General features: G+C 42.8%; 1 protein-coding gene across 1 annotated transcript; it reads right to left on the bottom strand.

Moving 5' to 3' along the window:
- Positions 1–529: 529 nt before the first annotated feature.
- Positions 530–11892, bottom strand: LOC121879311. Its single transcript, XM_042385916.1, has 5 exons — positions 11812–11892; positions 9412–9438; positions 7504–7758; positions 6027–6136; positions 530–737 (listed from the first exon to the last, which is right to left on the bottom strand). The coding sequence occupies exons 1-5, from the start codon at positions 11890–11892 to the stop codon at positions 545–547; spliced, it is 666 nt and encodes a 221-aa protein (XP_042241850.1). The 3' UTR covers positions 530–544.
- Positions 11893–12355: the final 463 nt, after the last annotated feature.

Here is a 12355-nt window from a genome sequence, read left to right as displayed (position 1 = left end):
CGTGCGTTAGGGTTGTAAGCCAGTGTTAGGTTGGGTTAGTTCATCTTTATACTGTCCAGTACTGTATCATATTGCACTAAAAAGTTTCGTTGAGTAAGAGCCTCTAGTGAGACTGACTACAACCAAGTATAAAGGGTTGTGACAGTCAGTGGTTGTGACAGTCAGTGGTTGTGACAGTCAGTGGTTGTGACAGTCAGTGGTTGTCTCTTTGGGCAATATCTTACACAATTCTGAACAAGAGCTTTTGTAAATGTTTATTTTATTTATTTATCTTTGTATTTTTTAGTAAAATCTAAAAAATAATGTCAAAGAAATAATGTGTTTGTCATGGGAGTGTACACCTGGTCATGGGAGTGTACACCTGGTCATGGGAGTGTACACCTGGTCATGGGAGTGTACACCTGGTCATGGGAGTGTACACCTGGTCCAAAAGGTGTGGTCATGGAGGGTGTGACGAACACTGCAACTGTCTCGGTAAAGCTACGGTCACACTAGAGTTTTCCTGCAATAAATCCACGATAGTAATTAATTCAGGAGCAATAAGTCAATGGTATGATCCACTGAGGTGCGAGTGACACACTTCAGCCCCCGGCCCTACCTCTCTGTCGGAGCTGGTCTTGGTAGTGTTAGAGGTCGTCTCCAATGTCTCGGTGGTGTCGAAGGATCTGTCCGTGAAAGACACTCCTCCACGGGAACTTGGTGACCCTGAACGAGGGGATGACCTTCCACGACCCGACCTGCAACCACGACACTTGGCATTAATTCTTCCCAAAAAGAAAAAAGAAAAAACAAACAAAAAAGATATATTTAGAATTTTTCAATTGGTTAGATTAAGTTTGGTTAGGTTAGGTTTTGCTGTTAGGGGTAGGTTAAGTTAAGTTAGGGATTGGATAAGTTTAGTTCTAGTAAGTTAGGTTAAGTTTAGCTATGTTAGGGGTAAAAATAAGGTAAAGTCCAATAAACTTTTAGAGATCTTGGAAAAACTAGGCATTAATGAAGGAGATAATAGTGTTAAAGAATCTTTACTGGCAACAGGAGGCCGAAGTGTTAGTAAATAATGAACTATTGGTTCACAGTTAGACAGGGAGGAAGACAAGGCTGTGTTCTGTCTCCAACATTGTATAATATGTATTCATAATGAGAGAAGTTATGAAGGACTTAAGTTAACGGTAGAGTAATATACAAGGTGTAGATGATACTGCTCTTATAGTCAAGAGGCATTACAAAAACTGGTTAACAGATTAGTGGAAAAAGGTGAACAATATGGAGTTAATGATGTAAAGACTGAACTAATGGTTGTTTACAAAGTGGAAATAAATCCTATAATAGAAATTATGGTAGACAAAAGGGAACTTAAATTGGTGGATAATTTTGTGTATTTGGGAAGTAACAATAGCTGTGTGATGGTAGATGTGCGGAGGAAATCAAAACAAGAATAGGTCAAGCAAAAACAGCTTTTAATAATATAAAAGACCCAATGAAAGGGACATTAACTTTAATTTGAGAAAAGTGCGGCTGAAAGGCCATGTATGTGTCACGGTCACAGGTGTATTGATAACATATAACACCCACACGTTCACATTGTGCTCCATCCTCCATAACGTGACAGGGTCAATATAGAGGTCGGGCGGGTCGCAGGTGAGGTCAGAGGCGGGTGGGAGTGATGACGTCAGATGAACCACTCTGCCTGCGTCTCCTTGTACTTGACCCCAGTCTTATCCGGGCCACATTTGATTAAATTAATTAGGAATAATTTTCTCGACTCAAGATTTTACCTAAAGGATGGAAGCTTTATAACTGATTCCTCTATTCGGGAAATGATGACAGCAAGTAAGATAGAGTGTGGTTTAGCATACAAATTAAGTGAAGTGCATTTAAATGTATGGGGTCAGCAATGACAGCGGGTTAAATATGCAGTCCAATTGTTATCAAAAACAAGCCCTAGCTCAGTGAAATATCTTGGAGAAAGAGGACTACAGTACTAGAGAGGAGAAATTGGAAGGAAACTGCTGACTTCATAAATCTGGTGGACGAATAGTTTGACATTATGAATTCTTCTCATAAGTTTGGTGTAAAACAATCACTTAATGTATTTGGAATTAATTTATGTGACCAAGTAAATGTTCTGCAAAGATGATTGAAGTGGTGACAACAATGAGGGTAAGAAACCCACTGTTGAAAGGCCTTTACAAGTTTGAGAAAGGGGTAATATTATCATCTCGGTCACTTAGAGGGCTGTACAAAGTGCTTCCTCATCTGGAGTACTGTCACCCAGCCTGGTCCCCGAGATATGTTATGGACTGTCAGTTGGTTGAAAATGTTCAAAGGAGGGCCACCAGACTGGTGCCTGCACTTCGGCACCTCAGCTACCCTGAGAGATTGGAGCGCCTGAACTTGCCTATCTTATACTACAGACGGGCAAGGGGCGACCTAGTTGAGGTGTATAAGCATCTCAGGGGGCACTACTCAGTCGAGTGTCCTTACTTGGAGCTGGTGGAGGCTCGCCCCACAAGGGGTCACAGCTCAAGATTGAAGAAGCCGCAAGTCCAGAAAACTGTGAGGGCAAACAATTTGGAGTGAGGGTTGTAAACTGTTGAAATAATCTACCAGAGAGTGTTGTGACAGCACCGAGTGTGAGCTCTTTCAAGACAAGACTTGACCAACACTGGAGCGGGTTCAGGTACATTCAGCAGCCGGTGAATGCCCAGTACTTGCCAACAGTGCGTAACAGAGACGTGACCGATCGGCCAAGCAGCTAACGAGCCGATCTTTTGGTGAAGAGGATAAAAGAAAAGGAAAAGTAATCAGAGACGTGACCGATAGCCCAAGCGGCTGACGAGCCGATCAGTGATGGAGGATAAAAGTAAAAGGTAAAAGTAACTATAAAACTAAATCAAGATTGTCTGGAGCAATTTTTTGGGAGCATAAGACAGATGCATGGAACCGACGACCAGCCAAATGATGTGAATTTTAAGTTCATGCTCAAGAAGTTACTCCTGGGAAAAGACGTTTTACTAATTTCTGATAAATCTAACACAACTAATGATAATTTTGACTGCTTGTCAAGAAATATTGGTCTTAGACAAACAAATGATAAAGGTACACCTTTCAATGACAGAGAGCTGGCAGTAGAACTCTATATAACTAATCACTGTTTCAAAGACTTGGATATTGGCAATGAAGTAGAAAAAGAGTTAAGTGATGAGTTTGAAGACCTAAGAGAGTGTATAAACCCTGACACAAATGACGGTTAAGCAATAGATTTACCCACAGAAGAGGAAGGCCTTAGGTACGTTGGTGGCTCTATTGTGAGAAGGTTTTGGGGGAAATACTCACCTAGGCCAGAAAGTCACTGAGTGCACATCCATAACCAAAACATGGACAGAAGAAATAAACAGAGGTGAACTGTATGTTTCTTCTAACACTCTATTAACCGCTATGAGAGACGTATTTAAGGCTGTACATGGGGACAGTCTTAAGGAGGAAGGACTGTTTCAAAACAATTGTCTGAGATAAAGAGTTGATGTACCCCAGGATGTTGTATCCTTCTTTGACCAAATATCTGTGTTCTTTAAACTGATCAGTAGTACTTGGATAAATAAGAAAACAAGTAAGAATTGTAGATGTGAAAATAGAAAATTTATGAAAATATATAAATGATAGTTGGAAGAACAGATTGTCTTGGGATATGGTTGATGTAAATCATAAATGTTATTTATTTACAACTTTTGTGTGTAAATAAAATCTAAGTTATCATGATATATTTATTCCCCTTTTAGATACACACACACTAATACGGAAACATTACAGAGGAGGCAGTTATGACCTCAAGTGCACAGATAAACTGCACTGAAATAAGTGTAGGAATTTCAGGAAGTTAGTAAGAATATTGAAATAATGGCAGCTGTCCTTCCCTCCACAATGAAGGGGCCAGACCCTTTATGACACCCTTTTAGAGAGCCTCTCTTACTGTAGACACATCTTCCTCCTTCTGTCCAACCATACCAGGATATAGGAAACGGGGAGGTGATGATGATGATGATGATTATGATGATGATGATGTAAAGATAGACAGACTAGTGGAGGGAGCGGCCAGCCAGCTATAGTTCACGTGACGTCACTGAGCAGAGCGAGTGAAAACTAGACCGCCGTCCGGCCGACCTCTCTATACTGACCTTGCCCCTAGAGAAAGATTTGCTTCTGTAGTAAAAGGTACCGTCCATTTTCTATATATTCCTGTAATTTTTCCCTGTATGAGTAGCGGTAAGTGATGTATACTTACCAGTAGCTGAAGCATTCAAGATTCAGTAGTTATATGTTAAAAGCTTCAACTATATTTAAGTAGACTGAGAATTGTACTAAGATGATGTATGTGAAGTTAGGAGATAATCATTCACAACTGAAGATATAGGTCTCTGATTCACAGAACCTGATGACTGTATTGAAGTGGTTGTAATTTTTGTATTAAAGACTCTCATAAATCATTGATCAGAACCTGTTAAGGCCTCCAGTCCTCAAGTGTAACGGCCATGGGTAATTCATTCCATATGTCTTAAACGTTGACTTCACAAGAAATGGTTATGTCAATCTGAGTATTTGTGACCAATTTAATTAATGCATTTCAAATTTAAACACTGATCACAGTATAAGCATTAGCCTTAAGAATTTACGTAAACCTATAGTACATTACAAATTTTCATAAGCCTATGTGTACCATAACCGAGACCTATGAATATGTCCGTAAAAATCCGGTCAATGTAACCTACATCCCCAGTATTGAGTGTAACAATAATTAAGGTATAGGTATACTGTATTGTGATGGTTTTTGGTGACTGCTATAAAGTATTAGTATAAGTGATAATGAAATGAAGTGGTGAAGATTCCTATTTTCGTGGGTCACTCTTGTAGATTGTTACAGTGAGTTGTTGTAGTTTTTACAACATTACTTGTTAAATTTAGAGACTTGTTTTTGCACACCTGGAAGGCCAAGTGATTCTTATGGTAATTTGTATCTGTGTTTTTGTAAATTTGGCCAAGTCTTGAGTGACAGTACTTAACTTCATTATTAATAAATAATCTTTTGTGGTATCATTACTACTGCAGTACAGTATCCACCTTTTGTGCCACTGAACCCAGGAGCCTAGGCCTCACTATACTACTACCACCCATACTACTACCACATGGTTAATGTTATGTTATACAATATGTTCTGATAGAAAAGTCTGGGCACAGATCACTGACCCACATCAGGGCCTGGGGAAAAAAACAATAATAATAATAAATAATACAAAAATGGAATAAAATAAACATCAATGGTGAGAAACAATATATGTATGTTGTGTCGTTAATAGTAAGAGAAACACCTGAGACCCTACAATTGTGTGTAAATGAGGCAGAAAGTCAGATCATCAACCTGGGACTTGGTCACAGATGGCAGCAGGGTCTACCATTAGGTTTCAATATCTTCCCAGTACCTCCCTCCTCCCTACACATAACCAAGAGAAAAGTAACAGAAAACAAAATTACTTTGAGAAAATTAATTAGAAAATAAATCAAACAAAATAAATAACTCCCATAAAGATAATTAGTAAAATAAATGAGAAAAACAAATAGAAAATATTGGAAAAGGGAGAGAAGCGTGGCCAGGAAGAGGTTGGAGGCCTTTGAAATATATTGTTATAGGAGAATGTTAAGAATAAGTTACACCGACAGGAAAATAAATGAAGAAGTACGAAGATAAACGAAAACCTCATGAAAAATACTTTAATTAGTAATGAGGAAATAATAACAGAAATATTAATGGGCAAGTTGAAGGTAGGAGGTCAGGGAAGGCAGAGACTGAGATGGATGAATGACATTATAAACTGGGTCCCAGAGAGTTAGGTTAGGTTAGGTTAGGTTAGGTTAGGTTAGGTAGGGGTTAAGCTCAGGAAAATTGTTGATTTTTACTGTTAGGGTTAGTTTAGGGGGTTTAATATTGTCTTCCCGCTGGCCAGATGGTTACAAGAAACATTAATGTCACTCACAACGTGGAAGCCTCTCTGTCTGCCAAAGCTATACGGGCATCACGAGTGTCCGCTATAGTGTTCCGTCTCTTGACTCTCTTGCGACGTCTCTTACCCTTGTAGTACTCAAACTGTGGAGGTAAAAAAGTCACAGGGAAAAAAGTCACAGGAAAAAAAGTCACAGGAAAAAAAGTCACAGGAAAAAAGTCACAGGAAAAGAGTCACAGGTAAAAAAGTCACAGGAAAATAAAAGTATCCCCTACAATATCCACTTAAAATGTGAGGTGTTACTTTGAAATCTGTGCAACAATTTTCCTTGGAACTGGAGGTGTGAGGGAACTCTAATAACTGAGTCTAACATTTCAGAATTGAGTTGATTTCGAGATTTGGTTTTGACTGGTTACCTTGGATAATATTCTTTCAACAACATCATTGCTCGTTAGTGTTGAGAGTCAAGCCATAGCATAGGTCCCTAATTCTTCAAAGGGCCTCTTACCTGTTGAATTCATGTATTGCAACACCCCAGACCAGAAAGAAATTGCATCTGTGGGGATTTTGTCATCTAAAACTGACTCCTCCACCCTAGACAAATGATGTACTACTGCTGTGTTCTGGCTCTACTAACAACTAAGATCAGTCAGGTCAGTAGGTCACGTAATCATGTGAAGAAGTGAGGTCACTGATTAGGTGAGGTCATTGTGAAATTTAAAAATCTGCCAAACTCGTCTTTAAAATCCACTAGATGAGGAATTAGTACTATTTTGGTGATTATATTTTGACCACAGGAATAAGAACATGATGGAGCCAACAGGTAAAATAATTTCCCAGGTATGGACGCCCCTCTCTTGACTGACCAGACAAGGCAGTACTCTCTCTCGGATCACCTCTTCAAACACACCAAAAAAAAAGCTTAGAATTGTTAAGCTTTCTTCATCAGTTGGATACATCTTGTTAACAGTTGTTGAACGAGGGAAACTGGCCATTAGGTTCTAAATGCCTGTGTGACGGTGCCTAAAACTACATCCACAGGGTCTGGTGTGGTTAGGTCAGGTTACGTTAGGTTACATACAGTCATACAGCACATACAGTCATACAACACATACAGTCATACAGCACATACAGTCATACAACACATACAGTCATACAACACATACAGTCATACACCACATACAGTCAGTCATACCAGTGATACAACACTAATTGTATGACTGTTCTATGATTGTATGTATTGTAAGTGTTGTATAAATGTGTTATATGACTGTACACATATACGGACACACAGACAGACAGGTGTACACAGACAGACAGGTGGACACAGACAGACAGGTGTACACAGACTCACGTGGACACAGACAGACAGGTGGACACAGACAGACAGGTGGACACAGACAGACAGGTGTACACAGACAGACAGGTGTACACAGACTCACGTGGACACAGACAGACAGGTGTACACAGACTCACGTGGACACAGACAGACAGGTGGACACAGACTCACGTGGACTAGACTCTGGCGGAACTTCTCCAGTCTCTTGAAGCCCGTGCCAGACACATCAATGGGCACCAGTTCGGGCGGGTACTTGAGGGAGAGGGCGAGTACCCGCTGCTCAGGAGAGGGCAGCTTGTGGGACGCTGGCTCCTGCTCGGGCGGGCACACGGTCGCCGGTACGGACGGTGACACCGGTGCCAGTGACACCTCCGTTAGTGTCTCGTCGTCAGAGCACCATTCCCGGAGAGCCACGAAGCTCGCTGGCTGTAACAAGAACACCATGACATTTACCTGTTGTCTAAGTACAGTACATGACAAGATTACTTTCACTGTGTACTAATTAAACAACACGTCACTAACATGCAATTTTCATGCTGATAAACAAGTCATGCACATATTTCTCTCTATCTATTAATAAAAAAATGTTCACAATGTTTCTTCCGTCCACATCAAGGGTGTATTTCATGACCTAATATTACAACTTGGCACAGTATACAGAATTATGAAGCATAAATAATAATAATAATAATAAGCCTCCGCTACAATAACAACCACAAGAACCACGTCATTAACAACCACAACCACAGTAACAACCACAACAACCAGTTCTCATGTTGTGGTTGTGACCAGAAGTAAACCCGAGACAAAACACAAATATATCCCTTAAAACAACAATAACTACTACAACATTTATTACTTAATAACCACAACTACAACTATTATCAATACCTCTACTACCACCATCACCTCCACCACAGTACCATCATCACCTCCACCACAGTACCACCATCACCTCCACCACAGTACCACCATCACCTCCACCACAGTACCACCATCACCTCCACCACAGTACCACCATCACCTCCACCACAGTACCATCATCACCACCACCACAGTACCACCATCACCACCACCACAGTACCACCATCACCTCCACCACAGTACCACCATCACCTCCACCACCTCCACCACAGTACCACCATCACCTCCACCACAGTACCACCATCACCTCCACCACAGTACCACCATCACCTCCACCACAGTACCACCATCACCTCCACCACAGTACCACCATCACCTCCACCACAGTACCACCATCACCTCCACCACAGTCACCACCACAGTCCACCACAGTACCATCATCACCTCCACCACAGTACCACCATCACCTCCACCATCACCTCCACCACAGTACCACCATCACCTCCACCACAGTACCACACCTCCACCACAGTACCACCATCACCTCCACCACAGTACCATCATCACCTCCACCACAGTACCACCATCACCTCCACACAGTACCACCATCACCTCCACCACAGTACCACCATCACCTCCACCACATACCACCATCACATCCACCACAGTACCACCATCACCTCCACCACAGTACCACCATCACCTCCACCACAGTACCACCATCACCTCCACCACAGTACCACCATCACCTCCACCACAGTACCACCATCACCTCCACCACAGTACCACCATCACCTCCACCACAGTACCATCATCACCTCCACCACAGTACCACCATCACCTCCACCACAGTACCACACTAACAGTGGTGGAGGGAGGGAGTAACTCTATCGTAGCTGTGACAACCAACTCCATGTTACACCTCAGCTGCATGAGTCTACAACAGTGTATGTATGTATGTGTGTGTATGTATGTATGTGTGTGTGTGTATGTGTATGTATGTGTGTATGTATGTATGTATAAAGGAATTATATATATATATATATATATATATATATATATATACACGCACTAAGTGTATTATTGTAAGCACTCGACGTGGTATATACACTACAACACCTGGTATATACACTACAACATCTGGTATATACACTACAACACCTGGTATATACAACATGTGTCATGCAGGGGTGAGACAGGGGGGGGGGTACATACCGCTGGTGGGTCCTCAGGGAGGGGTGGCTGCGTGTGGGGGGGAGGCCGCTATGTTAGAAAGTGCTCATGTATGTACGCGTACAATGTGTACATTAGAGTACATTAGTACTCATAAACTAGTACATATTACACTAGTGTACACACTAAGTATTTATCTACATTAGTGCACATTAACCTAAAGTAGACCATAAACTACTGTTACCCATGGCAGGTGTAACACCTCTTCCCTCGCCAGGGTAGTGTTCATGAATGTCTTGTGGCGTCATTTCCCTTATCCTCGTTCTTCGTAATATTGGTAACATATCTTGGAAAGTGTAATGAGTTCAACCCCAAGTAGGACAAATTCCTCTTTCAAACGTTAGCAAAATTTATTAATTTTCTTTAAAAAAAAAGTTGGTTCATTGCAAATTTATTATGAGTGAAGTTTGTCTTTGTAGTAATGTTTTGTTATGCATGTAAACAATAACAGTGAATGATGTAAACTGCTGCTATGACTTTGTGACTTGCTATGAAGACTTCCCAAACAACCAAAACAGCTGTATGTGTGTGAGTGTGCAAAGGGTGATGTAATGCGTCCAGTGTAGCAGCATTATGTTAGTGTTAAGGTGTAAGCACCGCTTGCTCCCTCTCGCTTTCAGCTACCGCCTCCGGTTAGCCCTCGTGGTGAACAGAGAAGCAACTTGTATAAATCTTCCCTTGCCAGTACACAGTGTCTTCACCATCAAGACTCCTGCTGTACCTTTTCGTGGCAACACACGGTAACTGGGTGCCTCGTGGGCCCAGGCTGGACCAGCAGGGGACCTCGGAGTAGCAGTGGGCCCCAGAGGGACGGCGCATAGGCCCATTCACATGTGGACACGTTCTGGCGCCTACTAATCACTGCCTCGCTGCCCTGCAGATTAACCTTGGTAGGTATAAGGCTACGGGAGTAAACTCCAAACGAAAAATCTGCGGTGTAGCCCTGCATCAGGCAGACATGCTTACAGAGCTCCAACAAGACCCCAACGGTGGTATAGGCGGAAGAGGTGATGACACTGGGAACTCAACGAATACACTGGCAGACGAAGGCAATACATGATAGACAGGCTACTAAGGCTAAACCCAACAAACTGGGCTATCAGGAGTCCATTGCGACTCTCCCTCTCCCCAGTCGTTGCAACACTTGCACCACCGGATCAGGAAAAAGGGAGAACCAAGATGTGTGGTTGCAGCCTGCGCTCCTGCCTCACCACAAATCAACTCATGCGCAGCTATCATCCTCTTCCACACCATCAAAACCCCTATACCCCCAGAAGTCCTATGGTGACGGACGAGTGGCGACAAGGACAGGCAGAGATGACTGCCTGGAGTCTCTTAGTCACAACTCTGCACATGGGAAGCACAGATAGGATGGTTGTTTATGCACTGAGATCTAGGCAGCAGTGCAATCCGGTCTTGTCTGTGCGAATGAGCAGCCCTTTCCAGGAGCCACTCTGCTCACCTCACATGAGGAGGGGGCTAGAAAAGGTGCTCTAAACATAACCTGCCTAAAGAACCCAACCTGACTGGGCAACAGCACCCAGTGAGGTCATCCTTATGTGGTCGAAACAACAATTATAATCACAGATCAAACAAAAACAAACTATACAACCTCTTATGGTTGCTGCATGAAATGTCAGGACCCTTTTGGATACTGAAAGAAGAACCACCCTTCTGGTAAAAGAGCTGGCTAGGTATAACATTGACCAAGCAGCCAATAGTGAGCCCCGGTTCCCAGACGAAGGTCGACTCACAGAACGGGGGTCTGGCTATACCTTCTTCTGGAAGGGTAAGCCTGCTGTGGAGAGAAACAGCACATTATGGAGCTGGCTTTGCCATCCGCCAACGCATCCTACACAGGCTAACTGAAATGCCTGTTGGGATCAACGAGTGCCTCATGACGCTCCGAGGCCCACTGAATCACTCACGTCATGCCTTCTTCATCAGTGCATACTCCCCAACACTGGATGCAGAGGATGACACCAAGGAGGCCTTTTATGCCGACCTTGACAGAGTCCTAACCTCTATCTCCAGAGAAGACAAGGTTCTGCTCCTTGGTGACTTCAATGCCAGAGTTGACAGAGGTGGTAACATTTTACAGGAACCCATAAGGAGAAATGGACTAGGCAAGTATAATCCCAACGGCCTACTCCTCCTCAACAAGTGTGCTGCACACAAACCTCATTATCACCAATACCTTGTTTAGGCCGGCTGACTAGTTCAAGGGTTCGTGGCAACACCCACGATCCAAACACTGGCATCTCATTGACTATATCATTGTGAGAAAGAGATCGCCGAGATGTCCTCATCACCCTCGCCATGCGTGGCTCAGACGACCGCGACACTGATCATCGGCACATCAGAGCCAAGCTCTCACTTTACATCGCCCCAAAATGGCAAAGGCTGCAACCCTCCAGAAGAGGTTTTAAGACTAAGCATCTGGTGTATCCAGCGGTAGCACATGCTTTCAGAGAGCAGCTCGAACATGGGCTGATAAGCAACCCGACAACAAACAACCCAAATTCCAGTGCCAAATGGGGTATTCTCGACACTGTCATGACAAAAATCTGCAGAGAAACCCTCGGCCAAATAAAAAAATACACCAGGACTGGTTTCATGAAAATGACCCGGCAATCAATGTACTCTCAATGATAAACGTCCTGCTTTAACTGCTGGCAGAACAACCCTCAGTCTTGAGCCAAAGTTGATACATTCCGCTAGAAGAAAGCGGCAGCCTATCATGAACTTCGCAATCTAAAGAATGACTGGTTTAAATATAAACCATGTGAAACAAAACCCTGCAGATCAACACAAGATGGGCAAATTTTTCAATTCCACTTAAACATTTAATTGGCCAACCCCTCGTGGCACAGCCCCCTCTGCTCATCCGATGACAACTCCCTAATTAAAGATGAAGAAGGCCTCC

The sequence above is a fragment of the Homarus americanus genome, unplaced genomic scaffold, assembly GCF_018991925.1.
Source record: "Homarus americanus isolate GMGI-L3 unplaced genomic scaffold, GMGI_Hamer_2.0 scaffold16894, whole genome shotgun sequence".
NCBI classification, from domain to species: Eukaryota; Metazoa; Arthropoda; class Malacostraca; order Decapoda; family Nephropidae; genus Homarus; species Homarus americanus.
The sequence above is the reverse complement of the archived record's forward strand: the minus strand, read 5'-3'. Positions and strand labels throughout refer to the sequence as shown.

Excerpts from the sequence above, each read along its gene's own strand:
- LOC121879311 (XM_042385916.1), bottom strand. The coding sequence starts at position 11,892 with ATGTGCTACCGCTGGATACACCAGATGCTTAGTCTTAAAACCTCTTCT. Across the intron at positions 9,439-11,811 it reads CTTTGCCATTTTGGGGCGAT|CCACCCCTCCCTGAGGACCC; the intron begins GTAAAGTGAGAG and ends CCCCACACGCAG. Across the intron at positions 738-6,026 it reads GACAGAGAGGCTTCCACGTT|GTCGGGTCGTGGAAGGTCAT; the intron begins GTGAGTGACATT and ends TCGTGGTTGCAG.